The following is a 21,312-nucleotide window of genomic DNA, read 5'->3' on the forward strand; positions in this document are numbered from 1 at the left end:
AGACTTTTGGTATTATCTCCAGTGTCGTTATGCTTCCAACCACAGCCGTAGCTAACAGGATTGATAAAAAAGATGTTACTCATCATTGTCTTTGAATTTCACAAGCCCATATTGCACTTTGAATTCATATTTGATATTTCTATCAAGTTTTATTGAAATGGAGCAGTACCCTCTGGTCCTTGCTGCCCCCTGCCCCCTGCCCCGCCACATCCTCCACCTGCCTTTTGTCTATGGAAAAATTTAGCCAGAGAATAAGTTTAATCGGGGAATTGAGAAAATGCAGAAACAAAGGAAAACAACCCAACTAGGCTAAACAATAATGATAGCTTAGTCAATAAGCATAGTTAAAGACCTTAGTTAAAGACATTCTGCTCAAGGGCTATATTCTGAGCCATATCCTGAGAGCTGCCTTGTAGATCCTGAAACCCCCACCGGGTGGAAGACGTTAACTGCATGATGACCAGGCTATGGCCGTGACATCAGCTGCCACAGTTCCAAGAACTGGCCTCAAGAAATGGAAACAAACTGACCCTGGAACTGAAGAGCAACTGGACTTACGACAATCAAGATGACCCTGGTCAGACCATGGACGACCAATTTCAAGATGACGGTCAGAGCTGACTGTGCTGTTTCTACGAGTACCCCCACTCCCTCAGCTTATAAAAGCTCCTGCCCACTGGTTGGGGGCAGGGAGCCAGCCTTTGGTTAGGAGTCTGCCACTCCTCACGTTCCCCGCATCACCAGCTGCCAGCATCCAAAATAAAGCAAACTTCCCCTTCCACCAGCCTGGCCTCTTTTTTGGCTTTTGAGCAATGAGCAGCCAAACCCCACTTTGGGCTACGTTAGATTGTAAATAGCACAGCGGTTGCATATTGTCCCCTTTTTCTATTAAAATTATTAATTTTGGAAATATATATGTACTTTGTGTCACAACTGTAATCCTACGAAGTTTTTTCTAGTGATAACCTAAAAAAAAAAAAGGAAAGTGGCTCAGGACTCTTTTGACCTTTGAAGAATCAAGACTAAGATAAACTGGCCTAATTTATAATGCTCTTTCTGTCTGGGTAATGTGTCCATTCACTGAGCTCTGGTGTTTTTCCTGCTAAAAACCCCTTTTACTACTTTTCCCTATACAGAGTATGTATTGTCTACCAAACTTCGTGCATTCAGTACTAACTCATTTCATGATTTCATTAACTGCATAAATAATTTGTCATTTCTGATAGTTAAACCGTATAGGTGTTCCTCATTCAACAAACATTGATTTTTGAGCAACTGCTATGTGCCAGACTTTATATTCACTGTTAAGAATGGAAAGATGAATTTTAAAAATTCACAGCCCAGCAAAGGAAGCCAGACACATAAAGAGATAACAAAACAATGAAGAGGGAATTCCTTGCTGGTCTATGGTTAGGACTCCCCAGTTTCACTGTCAAGGGTGCGGGTTCAATCCCTGGAGTAAGAGTGTTCAGGACACTAGAGAGAAATCAGAGAACACGTCCTGTTGGAGTTGACTGCTAACATGAGTCTCTAAAGGGTGACCAGATGTTAGCCAGAAATTGCATTTTAGTTAGCTTAAACTAAAGCTGCTTTTTGAGTTATTATTAAACCAACTGAAGCTCTCCTTTTTTCTTTTCTTGAGACTCTCAGAAAGGCAACTTAAAGGAGGTGGTAATGACAGGTGGGTGTGAATGTTAGAAAACAAAGAGCTGGATGAAGAGAAGTAGTTTCCCATTTTCATCCAAGAGGATGCTCTGCTCAGCCAAGGTTTTCTCAGCCACGTGGCAGGTAGAAGGCTGTACAAGCAGACTTTGAGGGCGGCTGTATCCAATTAGAGCCTTTAGAGTCACACATTCCATTTTTCTTTTCTTAAATTTTATAGTCGTCAAACAACCTATTGATGTTGGTTTAGTTTCCCAAGTAGATTTCCTGCTACTAAGAGTATGAACTGACCTATGGATTCTCTTATCCCAAATCTACTATTATGCTAATTCTATTAGTTAATTTAGCATTTTCAGTTATCCAGCTAAATTAATGAATGAGCCTTATTATCAGAGACTCCTGTAGGTTTGATTTCTACAAAAATCAGTACCCAAAGCCAGATCATCCTGCTGTGAACTGGCAAAATCGAGTTCATGTATTTTCATACTGAAGACCACAAATACAAACTGAAAACCTTGTCTTCATTTTGCTCTTACCTGCAAAGTCCTACTGAAGTCCGAATGTTCTTGTATTATTCTCATCCAAAATCTATATCATCCATATTCTGATGAGTCTCAAATTTACATCACAAGCTTGGATTTCTCCTCCCAACTCCAGACTCATGTATCGAAGAATAACATCTCAAATGGTGGTTCCCCTCAATATTACAAATAGAACTAAACAGTACAAGCAATACAGCAACTCCATTTAGGGGTGTATAAATAAGAGAATTAAAAGCAGGATCTCATATACTTGTACATTCATATCATACCAGTGTTATTCACAGTATCCAAAAGGTGGAAGCAACTCAAACGCCCACCAATGGATGACTGGGTAAAGAAAATGTGATCTATACCTACAATGAAATATTATTTAGCCATAAAAAGGAAGGAAAGTCTCGATGAAATTGGAGGACATTATTCTAAGTGAAATACGCCAGTCACAAAAAGACATGAATCTTATGACTTCATTTACATGAGGTTTGAGTATCAAACTCATAGAAACAGAGAGTAGAATGGTGGTTGCCTAGAGCTGGGGAAAGGGGGGATAGGGAGCTTTGTTGAGTGGATATAGTTTTCTTTTTTCAAGATGATAAATTTCTGGAGGTTAATTGCCCAACAATGTGAATATATTTAACACTACAGAACTGCATACTTAGAAGTGGTTAGGATGGTCAATTTTATGTGTATTTCACCACAATACATTTTTTTTAAAAAGAACCCAACTTTTGCTTACTTTGACATTTCCTCTTGAGGGTTGGAAATCAATGTTTCTAGTTGAGGATTCACCTCTCAATAAATGTCAAAGCTTTGCACACACAGCAGGTGACTTGGATAGGAGGAGAGAAGGTATACAACACACTTGCAGGATGTTTGTACTGGAGAAAGAGTATCTTTTGAAAGAAGTATCTTCCCAGTTCATAGGACCGTGTGTCAGACACATGGTCACACACAACACACAACAAATGCAGTGATTGTAGAGGCTCATTTAGGGAAATGAACTCAAAGTTAGGATAGTGTGGGAGGTTATTAAACTTCTCACTGAGCCCCTGAACCCTGTGATCCCCAACTCTTAAAGGACTATCCTTCATCAGGTTTTTTAGATTACTCATGTAGTTTTAGTAGTATGAGAGTATGCTCATTCTAGAATGTGAAAATACCTTTAATAATAATCTAAAAGTATAAATTCACAGTGACAAGGGATTTGCTGTTGGATATAAGCCTGATCATGCTTTCAGCAACAAGCATCCTCTGTAGGTAAACCTACTTTGTGTCTAATTTTTCAAGCATTCCTTGTTCATTTTCTTCCTCCCATTTGTATTCCCCCTGCCTGGAAATGACCATGACAGAGATGTGCCCAGATTATCGGCCTTTGCAAAGAAAACTTTGGAGCCTCAGGGAATTACATTAACCCAGTTCTTATTGGCTTCCTCTTTGGAATGAAGTTTGATTACTTTCCTGAACTCAAAAGGTTTAGAGACAGTCCCAGGGAATGTGTGTGCCTATTCTCACATGTGTGTGTGTATGTGTGTGTTGATAACCAACAACTGAGTCTACTATTTGGCTGGGCAAAGAATCGATCAACAGCACTTGTGTTCATTCGCTAGTGTGTGTAAAATATTTTTAAATTTCAGAGTTACTATGCACAAAGAACTGCAGTGTATGGTAAAATTGTGAAGAAATTTAAACACAAATACATATGAGCAAAGCAGGTGAATGGACGACTTCTTCGTTTTGACTGATCCTGGGTCAAGAAAGGAGAGCAGATGTAAGAACCCCAAAAGCAGTTATGATGGTGGTGGCCACTTTAAAGCCCTATCCCTGACACTGATGATGTCCAGTTTCTTCTTTTACGGAACTTAATCTAGTTGAAGATTAGACATAGTCAGGCATCATTCAGCTCTGCACCATTGAGACCAAAGTTAGTTAAACGAATGAATAAATGATTAAGTTAGTGAATTCAGGAAAAGTCCCACAGGTATGGTAGCATTTAGCATGAGGAGGAACAGCCCCGTGTCTGGGAGCAGAGCCATCATTCTTATATGTTGTTTTTGAGGTCTAAGAATGTGGACGTTACCCTCAAGACCCACTGTCAGGTCATTTAGTGTGGATTGGCAATCTGACAGCAGTGTGCAGAATAAACTAGGAGAGAGGGCTTGACCTTTTAAGAAGGAAATGGCTTATTTTTTTAAAAGGAGGATCAACTTTAAGACAGATGATATAAGCTCGGGTCAGGCGTTTGAAGTTTGAAGACATGGTGAGAAAAACAAGTGCAAACTTCAGCAGGCAGTAACCAGACTTTAGCAGAGAGGTTGGTTCCAAGTTGAGGTAGACGTTGGAAAGTTGCACCTTCGAGGGGACTCGGAAATACCTACACCAACCCTTGAACTCCTTGGCTTTTCGCTAGCTAGCAAAGGAGACTCTTATGATGGTGGTGGTGGTGGTGATGTCAGCTAGCATTTCTTGAGCGTGCCGACCGTAAGCGACCTGTATCTCACTGCATACTCACGACGGCCCCAAGATGACAAGGCCGTTTGATGACTCAAGCCTCTTTAAGCTAATCAGGGCTGATTTCACTCTCTTCAGAACCTACAACGAGTGTTCCTAGGGCGAAGCAGCCAGTATTCAGGTCCTGGCGCAGCGCAGAAGCGTGGAGACCCGTCTTTAGGAAATGGCAACCCACTCCAGTTTTGTTGCCTGGAGAATCCCATGGATGGAGGAGCCTGGTGTGCTACAGTCCACGGGGTCGCAGAGTCGGACACGACTGAGCGAGTTCACTTTCACTTTTTCGCTTTCCCCTTATTAGAGCAGGAGTCTCGGGAAGGCACGAGCCAGGAGCGCCCAGGGCGCTCAATACGGGTCTCTGCAGCAGCTAGCCCGGCGGGGTCAGCGGTCTTCGCCCGCCAGCTGGCAGCTCCGCAGCTCCTGGGTGGGCCCACTTGGAGCTAGTCAACCGGCCGCCCGTCTCTCCACCTCCCGCACCGCCTCTCGGCTCCCCGCCTCCTTGACCCACCACTTGGCGCCTCGTCTGCCGGTCTCCCCGCGCCCCGCCCCTCGGAGCCCCGCCCCTTCAGCCCCCTCCCACCTGTGACCCCGCCTCCTCGGCCCACCACTCTGCGCCCGGTCGGCCCGTCTCTCCGCGCCCCGCCCCTCGAATCCCCGCCCACTTCTGGGCTCCGTCTCCCCTGCCCACAACTCGGCTCCCTGTCTGTCATCTTCCCGCGCCCCGCCCCCTCAGAGCCCCGCCTCCTCAGCCCTGCCCACCTCTGGGCTCCGCCTCCCAGCCTCCCCGGCCCACCACTCGGCGCCCCGTCTGCTCATCTCCCGGAGCCCAGCCCCCTATCTCCCCGCCCCTCGGGGCCACGCCCAGCTCTGCCGGGCGCGCGCCGGCGCGTAGGTGCGGGGCGTGAGGTTAGACGGCGGCGGGCGGGGGTGGGGCTGGGACGCGAGGGTCACGTCAAGGCGGCGTAGACAAAGGGCGGGCGCGCGCACGTCCTTACGCACGCTCGGGGCCGGCGGCGGCGGCGAGGGCGGGACGGACGGTCCGCGGAGGGATTTGGCGCCCGGAGCCCCACGCTTGGTGAGTCGTCCGCTGCCGGCTGCTTCCTGAAGGTCACGAGCCTCTAGCAGGGCTGGGGGTTTGGGCGGGTGCCCGCGAGGGCCTGGTCGGGGGACCGCGTCTCCCTGCGCCTCCCCGGCGTCGGGAGGCACCACTGCCGCTGCCGGGGTGGGGGGTTCCGGGCGGTGGAGCGGCCCGCCCGTCCCCGCCGCGCCCTCCGTCCGGGGCCGGGCCCGCGCCCCCGCGCCCTCGCGCCCGCGGCGTGTGAGAGGTCATGGGGAGGCGCTTTCGCAGTAACGGCTGAGGCGGCCCCAGGATGTTGGTTTTCCGCTCTCGATACCCAAAGGAGCCCCATTTTGCCTTTCTTGGGGATTTCCCAAGCCTCGAAATCCTTGCCTTTTGGTTTTGATTTCACGCCCCGCGAAGCATCCTCCTACCAGAGGAATTAGTGTATTTGCTGGCTTACCGTGTCAGCGAGGGCTTTTAACTTTTGCCGTTGAAAAGTTAGGGGAAATGTGCACCGTATGAAACACCACACTTCTGTGGAAGACAGCCCCGTACCGGACCTTAGTGCCTCACCGCCCAGGGAAGGTCTCTGTGCCGTGTGGACCTGCTCATGAATAACTTTATTGAGGTCCGTTGAGGATTTCCCTTTCTGGGTCATTTCCCTTAATTTTGGTTGAAGTTCGAGTACCTCTGCTTAGTTCCGTGTCGTGTAGATTCTACCTCAAACCAGGAGAAATGGCATGAAAAGGAGTTATCCTTAGACCAAAGATTGTAGAAAAAGAGCCCTGTGTCAATGCCAGTTCGATATTCTTTTCTCATTTTCACAACGGTTTTTTTTTTCAATCTTGTGTTATGTAGATTTTCAGACAGAGAAGTAGGTAGAGCAGTGAACCAGCGTGTATGCCTCATCCAAACTCAAGAGCTCACCTATGATTGAGCTTGTCTCATCCCCCTCACGCCGCCCCCATATCTCTGGGATAAATCCTTGATGTTAAAAGTAGCTTGAGAGTCAGAATAAAAATCTTACTTTATGACTTGCATTGGGGCTGAGCCTACCATTACAAGGCCTGCAACTCAGAAGCACATAATGGCATTGAAGAAGGATCAGAAAAGGCATCTAAAATAGTTAAGCGGCTGGAGGACAGGTTAAAACAAAAGGTGGGGATGAGAGCTTCCAGAGCATCTTAACTTTCATTTCTGATGAGCCCTCAAGGCCCAGAGAGATTTCTGCAGAGAATGTAAGAAAGAGGTTGAACTGAGGCTGGAAAAGACGTCTCCCGGAGGCGGCATCTACCTCCTGTACCCTGCTGCTTGCCTTTGGGCGTTTTCTCTGGAAAAGAGAAAAGTGTGAAAGGGCTGTGATTGAAAACTCTTCCGATGAAGGGCTAGGGTGGGCATATAGGATCCTTTCTGCCAAAATCTGGAATAACGAAACTTTGGGATAGATCTTAAATTATTTCTTAAGCTAGACTTGGGACAAACTGAGTTCTCATCATAGCTTTGAGGAAACATGGGAAGATGCTGACCTTAAAGTGGAGTTCCAGACTCAGAATGAGAACAAACTTGAAGATTGAGATTAACACTCATAGCCATTTAATGAAGTGTGACTAAGAGAAACTGGAATGATTTTTAGGGGGGTTTACCCTTGGCTTCCCTGGTGGCTCAGACAGGAAAGAATCTGCCTGGATTACAGGAGACCTGGATTCTATCCCTGGGTTGGGAAGATCTGGAGAAGGGCATGGCAACCCACTCTACTATTGTCTGGAGGATCCCATGCACAGAGGTGCCTGGTGGGCTACAGTCCATGGGATCACGAAAGAGTTGGACACGACTGAGCACGTACCTTACTTACACTTGATGTTATGCTCTTGGTAGCATCAAAAACAATATCACCCTCCCATAAAACATCTTTCCTTGACATGAGCAGATAAGAATCCAGCACTATGTTCGTTATAGGTTAAACTTTTTTCTTTTAAACCATAATCTGCATTTTCTAGCATACTTTATCCAGTAAAGTTTCCTTGTCTCAAGTAAGACAGGTAAATTCAGTACTTGGGCCTTAATTTTTTTTTACCCTTAAATGCTGCCTGAGGGATGCTGTGAATTCTTGTATGTAGACTTCTCTGAGTTTGCTTGTAAGTTCAGTTTGTATGATATGACATAATTGTTTATAAATTTACTTTCAGGATGGAATTTTCTTCTGTGACTTTGTGACCTAAATACAGTAATTGTCATGCACATCTAGGTAATGGAAATGCGGCTCCAGTGAACAGCATCTGGGTATCTTGGTAAATCATTACCTCTGAAGACATGGGGGGTTGGGGGAATTGTTTTGTTTTGTTTTGTTTTTGAGGGGCAAAGGTGGTGTGTGCTGGAGAATATGGTCCTGGTCAAGCTTGAGCTGTACTGCAGAACTGTTTCTTCAGGTAAAACAGAACCTCATCATAACAGGTCATTTACATCTTACTGTATCATTAGGCTCATGGCCGGGTGGGTACCTGAGCAAGCGTCGTTAGTGCCCTGTATAATAGCGCTTACCATAGCATGAGGAATGAATTTTAGAGTTAGGAGGAGCATTATCAGTGCTTGGGGTTCCTCATAAGTCCTTCAAGGCGCTCTTTCCTATAAAACATGGACATGCACATGCCAGCAGCCATATGGAGGCTGGCCTGCTCTCTTGGGGCACTAAGGCAATGGCACCCCTCTCCGGTACCCTTGCCTGGAAAATCCCATGGACGGAGGAGCCTGGTAGGCTGCGGTCTGTGGGGTCACTAAGAGTCGGACACGACTGAAGTGACTTAGCAGCAGTAGCAGCGTAAGAATTGTTAGGCTGTTTTGCTTCCTATTAGATGGTGAGCTCAAGATCTGCAACTCCAGAAAAGTACTTTGTAAAACGTAGGCATATAATACACTTCTGTTGACTTTTTAAATAGAAAAACAAACCAAAAAACCAGTGAGGGGACTTAAATCCACAAAAGGTGAATGACTTACTGACGGTCACACAGAGCAGAGAGTAACAGAGCTGAGCCTCCAACCTCAGACTGGACTCCTGAGTCCAGTTCTTGCCCCTTCCTTTGCATGGTTCTCTTCACACCTCAGAGGACTAGGGAGGGGAAGGTACTATATGTGTAAATGTTTTTCCTTACTCGTTGGAGATTTCATTATCTTCAGGGTCTGCCTCAAAAGTTTGTGGTCAGTGTTGAGTAAAAGAAAACAGGTAATAATCTTAATAATTTAACTCAAATTATCCAGACTCTCTCTTCAACATGTAATCAACATACAATCCCTTTGTTACATTATCTGTTTTGAATTGGAGAATAATTGCTTTACAGCATCGTGTTGGTTTCTGCCATGTATCAGCATGAATCAGCCATAGGCGTGTGTCCCCCCTTCCCACCTCCCACTGCATCTCACCCTTCTAGGTTGTCACAAAGCAGCAGACTTGAGCTCCTTGTATCATACAGCACATTTCCACTGGCTGTCTAATTTTACATACAGTAATGTATATGTTTCAGTAACATACAAGTTCTTAATGAGATCTTTTACATTCCTCTTTTTTCACCCTGAATCATTGAAATTCCAGTGTCTTGTTTTTACAGCTCATTTCAATTTCGACTGTCCACATTCTCCAGTGCTCAGGGGTTATACGTGGTTAGTGGCTGCTGTATCAGACAGCACAGAATCACTGTCAACTGAACACAGAGATGAAAGAGTGTTTTATGTTCCTGGTAGAATGCAGGTCTGAGGTTAGAGGGTTTTTTTCCATTGCACTGGGTCTTTATTGTGTGAGCGGGCTTTCTTGAATTTCGGTGAGCGGGGGCTGCTCCTCGTTGCAGCACACAGGCTCCTCACTGGGGTGGCTTATTTGTTGCAGAGTGTGGTCTCTAGAGCTTGGGCTTCAGCAGTTGAGGGGCCCAGCTTTAGTTGCTCCATGGCATGTGGGATCTTCTCAGACCAGGACCCTGTCCCCTGAATTGGCAGTCAGATTCCCATCCACTGTGCCATCAGGGAAGTTTGTGGTTTTGGTCATGAGGTTTTTTTTTTTTCTTTCCTGTTTCAGAGATTTCTCTTTGCATATTTAGGGTTGTTTCAACCTTGTGGGAAGTTGAACAAAGAAGTCCCATGTTTTACAGATTTTGCTTTTGTGATGAAATGCTTTCTCATTTTAAGTAAGACTGCTTAGTAATAGGGGTGAGGGAGCTTGACTTTTAAAAAATGGGTAGCGACAAAACTCAGTAATAAAATAACCGAATAAAAAATAAAGATTTTCACACTTCACCAGGGAAAACATTCAGATGGCCAGTAAACACACGAAAGATGCTTCATATCGTTGGTCACGAGGGAAACAAACCTGTGAGATAAACACCTCACATCCATTAGCCTGTCTAAAATTAAAAAGATCGATCGTAACAACTGTTGGTGAGGATGTAGAACAGATGGAACTTTGGTCACTTTTGGTGAGAATTAACAATTGATGGTCCAACCAGTTGAGAAACCGGTTTAGCAGTTTCATCAAAAGGTAAATGCTACCTCATTCCACTCCTGGGTATTTGTACTTAGCCAGGAGAAGTGAAAGTATGTGTCCTTACGTGGCTGGTAGCTAGCAGCTTTATTTGTAACAGTCCCTGACTGGAAGGTCCAATGGCTGGGTGAGTGGGTAAAAAAGCTGTGGCCTGTTCTACCCAGGGCCACAGCTCAGCAGTAGGGACTGACATGGGCAGCAGCTGATGGTTCTCAAAGGGATTATGCCAAGTAAAATAAACCAGACACAAAGGTCCTGAAAAAAGAAGGACAGGAAGTTGCTTCCAATTACACATACAATACTCAGATATCAAAGCACCAATTTTCAAATGGAGTTCTGAGAGTAGTGTTCAGGGTCTTAAAGCCCCAGCAAATCAAATTGTCCTTTCTTCAACTGATGACTCCAGAATAGCAATGTGTCCTGTATCTTTGTCCTTCTGGTGATGTTGCTGTATGTTGAACTTGGTTCCACGTTACTTATTACCCAGATCCAACTCACATGAGGCCTTTCTGGGCAAGTAGAAAGTATTTAGGCCTTAACTGAGGTCGACCTCAGTTAAGATAATGGCCCTGAAGCTGACCATAGTCCTGTCTTCTTCCCAGTAAGTTGAGTCATCCTTGAGCCTGACATGTCCTGGCTTTGTCTTGGACCATCTGTTTTATTCAGGATTGCTGTCGGCTGTAAGCATATCCCTGGATTTTCAGCAGTTGAGGTTTGCTTCACCTAGCAGTTCTGGGCTGCCCGTCTCCTTGGAAATGTGTTTACACCTTTCCTCCTGAGCAGCAGCATCCCACTCAAGCAAGTTTCGTACACTCCACTCCTCTGACACGCTCGACAGCAGATTCACCCCAGTGTATGTTTCCTCTGTGTGCGTGCCTTTATTTACCATCACATCAAAATGGCATTTGCTGGTCTGTGACCTGACCGAGTAAACTCTGAAAAGTGGATACCTGCCCCGGAGCAAAGGAGAGGCTAGAACATAGAAAGACCCCTAGATGGGGACACAGATCTGAGGTGTAGTCCTGCCGCTCTAACGGGCCAGCTTTGCAGCTCGCCTCAATCACTTAACTCTTCCAAGGCTCAATAATTTAAGCCATTAGAAGAGCTTGGATTAGAGTTCTTGGTGATTGACTAATAAAGTCATGGCTTGCTCTAGCCATCTTTGGGGTTGTAAATGCCTGTCTGCAACAGTGGTGTCAAAAGCAGATTTCTCCTTAGTGTTACGTCATGGCTTGGGAAACACATTCCAGTGCCCCTTCTCTGTAGTAACAGGAACTTAGCATAGTAGTAATGATGTGTTTTGAACATTTCCCTTGTTCTAGGCACTGTGAAAAGTGAACAGTTTTTTTTGGTAGGTGGTGTTGAACAGAAGCTTAAATTTAAGTAATTTACTCAAAGTAACAGACTGGGCTTCCCAGCACGGTGAGTGGTAATGAATCTGCCTACCAGTACAGAAGACTGGAGTTCTATCCCTGGGTTGGGAAGATCCCCTGGAGGAGGAAATGGCAGCCCACTCCAGTCTTCTTGCCTGGGGAATCCCAGGGACACACAGAGCAGCCTGGTGGGCTGTAGTCCACGGGGTCGCTAGAGTCAGACTTGACTGAAGAGCAGAGCACCCGTATGCGCACACTCACTCAAACTAGTAAAGTGATCAAGTTAGGTTTCAAATCCTAGTGTCTTTCTTTCAATTCCTGTCTGCAGACATTACCATATGGTCCCAAGGTGGGTAGAATCAATTGCCCCAGGTTGGGAACTACTGCTCTAGCTTATGTTTAGTATGAGTTTTTAGAAGTAGAGTTGCTGGACCTAAGGTTATATGTAATTTAAATTCTGATGGTGATTACCGAATTGTTCTGTGTAGAGGTTGTACCCTTGTGCATGCCAGTCAGCAGTGTTTGAGGGTCTTTTCTTTTTTCACCAATAGGACGGGTTATCAGAAACTTGTTTTGCTGCCTCACTGTGGTTTTCATGCTCGTTTCTTGACAGCTGACCTTTGTCTGGGCTCTTAGTGCTTGCTAGGCACCATGTAGTAGCTTGTGGTCTGTGGATTTTGTGACATGCTTTGAAATGCCTTCCTCCCCATTCAGCCTCTTAAAGTTTGGTACTTAGTATTGTGGACAGCACCCAGGGTGTCCCTGATCATAATGAAGTGATCATAGGTGCCATTTATTGAGATCTAACGTGTAACAGACGTTGTGCTTAGTATGCTTTAAAAATACGCTATCTCTGTGTTGCCTAAGCACTTACTTTTCATACAAAGGCCTGTCTCCTTGTTTCTGAGTGGGTGTGTGACATCTCCCTGGACAGCAGGTGTGGCCTCGTGAAGTGCAGGATGTGTCACAGAGCCACCGAGAGCTGACAGAAAAGCAGTTTCTGCAGCCGGGAGTGTAGTAGTCCCTGCCTGAGCGTCCCAGGTGGCGCTAGTGGTAGGGACCCTGCCTGCCAGTGCAAGAGGCGAGTTCATCCCTGGGTCAGGAAGATCCCCCAGAGAAAGAAATGGCCACCCCTTCCAGTATTGCCGGGAGAATCCCAGCAACAGACGAGCCTGGCAGGCTGTAGTCCATAGGATCCAGAGGGTCGGACACAACCGAAGCAGCTCAGCACGCACATGCCTGGTGATTGAGTCAGAATTGGTTTAGAAGCCTCAATTTAAATTTCTAAGATCTCTCTGTTATTTTCTCTTCCAGAACTCTTTTTTTTAAAATATATATATAAGTTGAAGTATATTTGACGTATAATATATGTTACAGGTGAACCATATAGTGATTCATAATTTTTAAAGGTTATACTCCATTTATAGTTATTATTGTAGAATATTGACTGTATCATCAATGTTGAATAGTATATCCTTGTAGCTTATTGTATACCTAATAGTTCATACCTCTTAATCACTTACCCTTTTACTACCCCTTCCCTCTCCCCACTGGTAACCGCTGGCTTGTTCTCTGTATCTGTGAGTCGGCTTCTTTTTTGTTACATTCTCTAGTCTGTCTCTGTCTGACTCATGTCACTTGGCGTAATGCCCTCCAGGTCCACCCACATTGCTGCAGGTGGCAGCATCTCGTCTTTTTATGGCTGAATGCTGTTCTACTGTGTGTGTCCCGCACATCATCTCTGTGCGTTCATCTGTTGGTGGGCGCTTAGGTGCCTTCTATATCTTGGCTGTTGCAAACAATGCAGCCTGGAACATTGCAGTGCGTGTATCTTTTTGAATTGCTGGTTTTTGTTTTCTTTGGATGTGTGCCGAAGAGTGAGATTGCTGGACCGCATGGTGCTTCTGTTTATAGTTTGTTGAGGAAGCACTATACTGTTTTCCACAGTGGACACGCCAGTTCACATTCTCACTAACAGTGTATGAGAGGCCCCTTGTCTCCACCCACGACTCTTTTCTTGTTGACAGTCATCAAAGTGTGAAGTGATGACTCTGTGTGTGCCTTTTTGCGGAAAATGTGCCTGTAGGTGTGTATGTTCAGCACGACATGCTTTCATACCTTGCGTGGTATGTGGCATGGAGTGTGTGCCCTGAGCTAGTCACCCTGAGAACTGAGAAGCCCTGAGAAGTGGCCCATTTTGGGGGCTCTGGTTTGCACCCCAGGGTTGAAGAGTCTCGTTAGCTTAGAGGTGGACTGTCAGCTTCCTGGGATGAGACCACCTTCCCTCCCGAAAGGCTCAGAACTCGTTGGTTCTTAGGGTTTCCTTGGACTGGCTGGACTCCTGGGGGAACGTTGGTCCAAGTGACTCTGGATTTGGCTGAAAGTGGGGGAGGTGAAGAGAAGGAGTGACTATTGCTTTGAGCTGATGACTTCCCCTGCTTCCTGTCAAGGAGTTGCAGTTCTGTTTACGTGAAGCAAAATGGTTGCCTTTCCCTACAAGAGCATTTATCTAGACACTGGTGTGACAGAGTTCTGATGTGAGCAGTTTGCCATATTTCCAGAGACTGGAGTCCGTGTTGAGGGGCCTTAAGGCACCAGGACCTCGCTGTGACGGCTGCTCCGTGATCCAGCAACATGTTTGGGGGCCCATCTGATACCCACAGCTTTCTCACCTCGTCCCTACTTCTAAGAATCCATGGGAGGATTGTTCAGCGTTGGCCACAGAACTTGTTTGGCTGGTTGCTGTTCTGTGTTCTGGAGTCTGGTACTCGGGGGTGGAATCTGGGTAGGGGGCTAGGGACAGCGGGGCAGTTTGCTGCCTCTGAGGGGATGAAGGAGCAGTGGGGTCAGGGGTTTGCAGGCTGCTGCTGTGAAGGGTCGCCTAGTAGATAGCTGAGGCTTTGCAGGCTGTGGTCTTGTCACATTATCTTTTTTCTTAAGACTGTCTATAAAGATGTAAACACTGTTCCTAGGTCATGAACCTTGTCAAAACTGGCTCAGATTTGGCCTGGGGACCTGGTGTGCCCACTTCTGAACTAGGTGAAGTAATTAGTTTATTGCTAAATGTGTTTACTTTCATGTTTTGAGGACATGAACCCAGAATAACCTTGGGAATTCTCGGTTGGTTGTGGTCCAGAGTAAAGAGATCTAAGCTCTGACTTGGGAAATCAGAGTCACCCTGGTGTCTGTCGCCTTGGGCCCATGGACGTCAAGGTGACCGTGGCCACTGTGACAGCAGCTCTCCACTGGCACGGGGGTGGGGGAGCCGGACGGGGATGTGGCCCTGGGATTAGGCTGGAATTTGACAGGTTTAAGGAAGACAGTGACTCAGCAGATTGACTTGATTTTAGTCTCAGAAATAGATCTGAATTCCTGAATGTCCTTTGGGACACTGTTAGAAATCTGGCGTGTACCAACAGCTTGACCAGTTTATGGAAATGGGCAACCAGGTTTGTACCTTGGATTCTGAGAACAGCAAATTCTGCTACAGGAATCCAGATTTGTCTTGTGGTTTCTCCCTGGTCACAAGAAGTTCTATGCAGCTTGCCCGGCATGGAGGAAGTGTTAATGTAGCTCAGGGTGTTTGAGAGAGAGGAGGGCCTGGGGGTTACAGAGCGGGGCTGGGAAGTGGGCGCCCTCGTCCACGAGCCTCCTCTGCTGGTTGCAGCTGTGCAGCCCCAGGCAGCTTCCCCCTCTCTGCCTCTGTTCCCTCACCTGTCCACAGCAGGGCTGACAGTAACTCCACCGTAGGGTGCGGTGGGAGCTCGGTGAGCTCAGCGTCCGTCTCGGTGGTGTTGCGTGAGCGTTAGCGATGACCGTGTGGAAGCGGAAGTGGAGGACCACTGCCCCTGAAACAGCGTTGTCTTAGTTTCCCTGCCGGGGGTGTGGGACGTGGTGGGAGCAGTTAGGGGTCAGGGAATGGGGTCCGGGTTTCCCCCGCTTAGTTCCCTAAGTGGTAAAATGGAGAGAATACATATTGACAGGTCGTGAGATAACATGAGAAAGGCCTCTGAGCTCTGTACTGCAGTGGACAGGACTCATGGTGAAGTCAGGCACCTGCTCACCTGTTCCATTTCTTGAACTGTTAAATGTACTGGAACCGAGCCAGAAGGAGATTGGTATGAGGACAGAAATGTTTGCCAGAGAAAAGTGAGAGGATGCTCCCACGTTTGGAACAAGGGACAGTATTAAGTGAAAGAAGCCAAGAAGGCTACATCCTGTAAGATTCCAATTAGATGACATTCTGGGAAAAAAATCTTAACCGAAGACAGTGAAAAGATCGGTAATTTCCAGGGGTTGAGGGCGGGGAGGGATGAAAAATCAGAGCCCGGAGGATTTTTAGAGCAGTGAAGATATTGTGTGCGCTACTGTAATGATGGGCACATATCACTGTCCACTGTGCAGTTGCCAAAACCCTTAGCATGTACAACCCCAAGAGTGAGCCCTAATGCAGACAGCCTTTCTAATAGCAGAGTGGGCGGAGCCCCTGGTGGTCTAGTGGTTATGAATCCACCTGCCAATACAGGGGACACAGGTTTGATTGCCAGACCGGGAAGGTCACACCTGCTGCAGAGCAGCTAAGTCCACGCGCCCCAGCTCCTGAGCCTGGACACAGCCCTCGAGTCAGGCGCTAGTGAAGCCCGTGCGCCTGGAGCCGAGCTCACACCAAGGGCAGCCGCCACAGTGAGGCGCCCGGGCGCCGCAGCTGCAGAGCAGCCCCTGCTCAGCGCAGCCAGAGGGAGCCCGAGCGTGTCAGCCAAGACCAGCACGGCCAAAACCAGAGCCAGAATAAAAAATCTTAAAAAAAAAAATGTGGCCAGAAAGCCTGGAGGAGTTAACCTACGAGGAAAATGTGACGGTATCTCCTGAAACTAAAACTGTACTTCTGGGAATCCCCTGGTGGTCCAGGCGTTAGAACCCCGCACTTCTACCACAGGGGCCACAGGTCCGATCCCCTTTTGGGGAACTCAGATCTCACAAGCCACACAGTGCAGCAAAAAAAAACCCCTGTATTTCCCAAGTCAGAAGTGGAAGACAGATGCGGTATATTCTCACATAAATGTGGCGTCCAGAAAATACGAACTTGCAGAAACAGAAGAGTGGTGGTTCCCAGGGGCCAAGGGGTAGGGGAGATGGGGAAAGGCCGGGCAAAGGGTCAGTGTGCGCAGTTATGAGATGAGAATGTTCTGGCGTAGTGATTACAGTTGAAAGTTGCGGAGAGGGTAGATCTTACATGTTCTCACCACATACACAGAAAAGGTGACTCTCTGACTAACACTCTGCTGCTGCTGCTGCTGCTACTGCTGCTGCTAAGTCGCTTCAGTCGTGTCTGACTCTGCGACCCCATAGACGGCAGCCCACCAGGCTCGTCTGTCCCTGGGACTCTCCAGGCAAGAACACTGGAGTGGGTTGCCATTGCCTTCTCCAATGCGTGAAAGTGAAGTCACTCAGTCGTGTGTGAGTCTTAGCTACCCCATGGACTGCAGCCCACCAGGCTTCTCCATCCATGGGATTTTCCAGGCAAGAGCACTGGAGTGGGGTGCCATATCAAATCCTGCTTTGGCTCTGCAGAGTTGCTCAGTGTTAATGTGTCGGTTTTGTCAGTTCAGTTCAGTCGCTCAGTCGTGTCTGACTCTTTGCAACCCCATGAATCGCAGCTCGCCAGGCCTCCCTGTCCATCACCAACTCCCAGAGTTTACCCAAACTCCTGTCCATCAAGTTGGTGATGCCATCCAGACATCTCATCCTCTGTCGTCCCCTTCTCCTCCTGCCCCCAATCCCTCCCAGCATCAGGGTCTTTTCCAGTGAGTCAACTCTTCGCATGAGGTGGCCAAAGTATTGGAGTTTCAGCTTCAGCATCAGTCCTTCCACTGAACACCCAGGACTGATCTCCTTTAGGATGGACTGGTTGGATCTCCTTGCAATCCAAGGGACTCTCAAGAGTCTTCTCCAACACCACAGTTCAAAAGCATCAATTCTTCGGTGCTCAGCTTTCTTCACAGTCCAACTCTCACATCCATACATGACCACTGGAAAAACCATAGCCTTAACTAGACGGACCTTCGTTAGCAAAGTAATGTCTCTGCTTTTGAATATGCTATCTAGGTTGGCCATAACTTTTCTTCCAAGGAGTAAGCATCTTTTAATTTCATAGCTGCAGTCACCATCTGCAGTGATTTTGGAACCCCAAAAAATAAAGTCTGACACTGTTTCCACTGTTTCCCACCTATTTCCCATGAAGTGATGGGACCGGATGCCATGATCTTAGTTTTCTGAATGTTGAGCTTTAAGCCAACTTTTGTCAGTAAATCAGGGGAAATAAAAACAAGAGTTACTTTTTTCCCTTAAACCTAGATTTCCTTTTCCCCTGCAATTCCATCTCTAGGAGGTTATCCTGAAACTGTATTTGCACGTGCATTTTGTATGCTAAATCACATAGGCTCATTGCATTGTTTATAAGAGCAGAAGGGCAGAAACATTGGTGTCCACCCGCAGGAGAGAGCCGTAACCGACTCACGGAGCATTCTTGCAGCTGAGAACTGTACACCTGTCTACAGGAAGGGAGCTCCGTTGGCGCAGAGGCAGTACTGTCTCAGGACGTGTCAAGCTAGGAAACAGGACAGAAAGCAGCGTTCAGCGCAGGCCTCCTGCTGCCTGGGCGGCTGGGGCAGGAGTGGTCCCTGACGGTGTCCCGGGGTGTACGGGGTGGTCTCAGGAAGCATCCGGAGCGTCCTCATGTTGGGACTGCTTCTGCGGCCCCGAGCTCTGGGCAGTGGGGGACAGCGAAGAGGCCCGTCTTCTCCTCGGAGTGTGCCCTCTTTATCTCTTGAAAGGTGTCTTGTGTCCATATATTTTCTTTTCCTTAATTCATTTTTTAAATTTGAGGTCTGTGATGATTTTTTTTAATTGAAGTGTACTTGATTTATGGTGTTGGGTTAGTTTGTGCTGTGCAGCAGAGAGACTCAGTTTAGGCATATACATACGTTCCTTTTCATGTTCTTTTCCGTTATAGTTTTATCAGGACACTGCATATAGTTCCCTGTGCTGCACGCTGGGATCCTGTTTTCTGTCCAGTCTACATGTAGTGGTTTGCATCTGCTGAGCCCAGACACACGTGTATTTCCTGTTAGAAAAGTGTGAGCGGCCCCAGCTGGTACTTAGGCCAGCGGGGTTGAAACCTAGATGAAACGCCTGCGGTTTTCGTCCACACCCGCACACACCGCCTGTTTGCCCTGCCGGCTCCCCTCGACCTTGGGGAAGAGGAACGGCCCCGGCGCTCGGCCCCCACCCCAAGCGCAGTGCGCCCCTCCCCTTGGCGCCGTTTGTGTCGCATGCCTGACGGTGTTTCTGTCTCCTCCTCCAGCTTCAGCAGCATGTAAGCAGCTTCCTGCCAAGAACCCAGGTCACCGCCGAGAAGAGGGCCTGAGGGAGGAGCATCCAGAGGAGCCCGATGCCAGGCGCGCCTGGGATTACACTCCCTGCGGGCAGCATGAGTCGTTCCCTGCCAGCGCCTCTGTGCCCCTGGCAAGGCCTGTAGCTCTCCGGGGAGGAGGGTCCCGGGAGCAGCGCGCCAGGAGCCCCCAGAGGAAGGATGGGGCCAGATGTGAACGCAGTTTTCAGCTTATGAAGGAGTTTTAAGGAAAACAATTATTTAATTTCCACTTATTCACGTTCACAAGACTTCTGTGGGAAGTGCCAGCGAGTCACACCCCCTCCCCATCCCCACTGGAGTTATCAGGCTTTTTCTGGCAGCACGTTGAACTCTTCTTGGTACTTCTGGCAATGACAGACCTTCAGGACAGATTTATCTGCTAAATGCTCTTGGGCAGGAGATACAGGGAAACTTCTGGAAGCAGTGCCAGCAGAGCAGAGCCCAGAGCGCGCCCAGGCTGCTCACTGGCCGGGCTGCCCCACCTGGGCTGAAGACTGAGCCCCCCCCCCGTCCGCCTGCAGCCTGTCTCCAGGGAGGCCCTCGGGGCCCCCTTCTGCACTCATCCTCTGCCCAGTCTCCGTTCCAGCCGTCGAGGGATGCGAACTTGGGAATGGAGTTGGCCCTCCCCAGGCTGGTGCTGACGGAGAGGACCATCTGAGGCCAGCTTTGTTCACGGGGAGGAGGGCGCTGGCCTGGCCTGCATCCCCCACCATGTTCCTGCTGCTGCCTTTCGACAACCTGATTGTCAGCCTCCTGGGCATCTCCCTGACTGTCCTCTTCACCCTCCTCCTGGTTTTCATCATCGTCCCTGCCATTTTCGGAGTCTCCTTTGGTATCCGAAAGCTCTACATGAAAACTCTGTTAAAGATCTTTGCGGTGAGTATGCTGTCTACAAACGGTTGCTTCCCCGAGGAGACGAGAAGTGCCATTAGCCCAAAAAAAAAAAAAGTTGTTTCTGTCTGGTTGGTTGTGAGCTCTCGGAGGGACGTGGAGAGTATGGGTAGGGTGGGAAGGAAGTAGCATTTTGAGCAGAAAGGGTAACTAACATGAGCTTGTGAAGCCTGTAGCAGTCTTTTCCTTTGAGCTCAGGTACTTGCATGTTTGGTCCATCTGAGCAGAGGGACCACACCTGGCCTATATGTTTCAAAAGGAGGGACTTAGAAACAGTCACTGCGGGACACCGCCTGTGATTATGTAACAGATACTGAAAGTCAGAGCTGCTGCTAGCATGCTGCCTCACTGATAAGTATGGGAGAGTCTCTCTTTTCTGTTTCAAACATCTATCTTAAATAGGTTCTTAGACTTCAGGCAAAAAGAAGTCACAGAAAAGGGCATTTGAAGAATTGTGCTAATTTCTTTAAGACAGAGGAGAAGAAAAATATTTCCTAACATATGTCAGAACCTAAGTAGTTAGGCCGCTGAACAAAACTGGTCATGGGGTTAAGGAAATGGGCAAGAAGTGGTATTTCCTGGAAGTTGATCTGTGCCGTGAGCTTTTCAGTATCTCTTCGGAGGTTTGGTAATTGATGAGCAGTATCTGTTTTCAGTAGTCACCAGATCTTCAGCTGTTCTTTTCTACGGCTGAGACCATGTGTAACTGGGGAAATGCACTCGTAATAGTGAAAACACTGCAGGTGTATTTGTTCAGATAGTATCTTATAGTTCAGAATAATTTCACTTGCTGTCCTTTGGTTCTCTGTAGTTCTGCAGTGGACCAGGGTGTCTTATCAACGATAGATTTTATCAGTGAAGAAATAGTGATTCAGAAAGATGAAGTGAGCCAGATGAAATGCTCCATTACAGCAAAAAATATTTCTATGTATATTATTGAAACTTGTGTTTTGATATTTAATATTTGTCTAAGAATATAACTTTTTCACGTTTAAAAAATTGAGGTGAAATTGACACTATGGAAGATTAACCATTTTAAAGGGAACAGTTCATCAGCATTTCCCGTAGTCACAGGGTTGTATGACAGCCACCTCTGAAGTCCCAGAGCCTCTTCATCACTCCAAAAGGAAACCCCATGTTCATTAAGCAGCTGCGTTTCTGTCCCCTCCCCCCACCCCCCGGCATCTGGCAGCCGTGAATCTGTGTTCTGTCTCTGGATTTACCTGTTCTTGGTATTTCATATTAATGAAATGCTATAAAATGTGCTCTCTTGTGAGTGCTTTTGTTTAGCATAACTTTGTAACTCGTGTCAATACTTTGGTTTTCGT

At 47.4% G+C, this 21,312-nt stretch overlaps 1 protein-coding gene across 4 annotated transcripts in view; it reads left to right on the forward strand.

Moving 5' to 3' along the window:
• Positions 1-5,709: 5,709 nt before the first annotated feature.
• GPAT4 (glycerol-3-phosphate acyltransferase 4) overlaps positions 5,710-21,312 on the forward strand; it is a 30,360-nt gene continuing 14,757 nt past the window's right edge. Inside the window, exons 1-3 of one of the 4 annotated variants that reach the window (XM_042241392.2) lie at positions 5,710-5,781; positions 7,953-8,054; positions 19,025-19,969. In XM_042241392.2, the coding sequence (XP_042097326.1) occupies positions 19,805-19,969 (165 nt within the window). In that variant the 5' untranslated portion in view covers positions 5,710-5,781; positions 7,953-8,054; positions 19,025-19,804. Of the gene's footprint in view, positions 5,814-7,952; positions 8,055-19,024; positions 19,970-21,312 lie in introns of all 4 variants that reach the window. The other 3 variants (XM_042241393.2, XM_042241391.2, XM_004021798.6) reach the window with 3 other exon arrangements.

This window comes from Ovis aries, chromosome 26, assembly GCF_016772045.2.
Source record: "Ovis aries strain OAR_USU_Benz2616 breed Rambouillet chromosome 26, ARS-UI_Ramb_v3.0, whole genome shotgun sequence".
Lineage (NCBI taxonomy): Eukaryota > Metazoa > Chordata > Mammalia > Artiodactyla > Bovidae > Ovis > Ovis aries.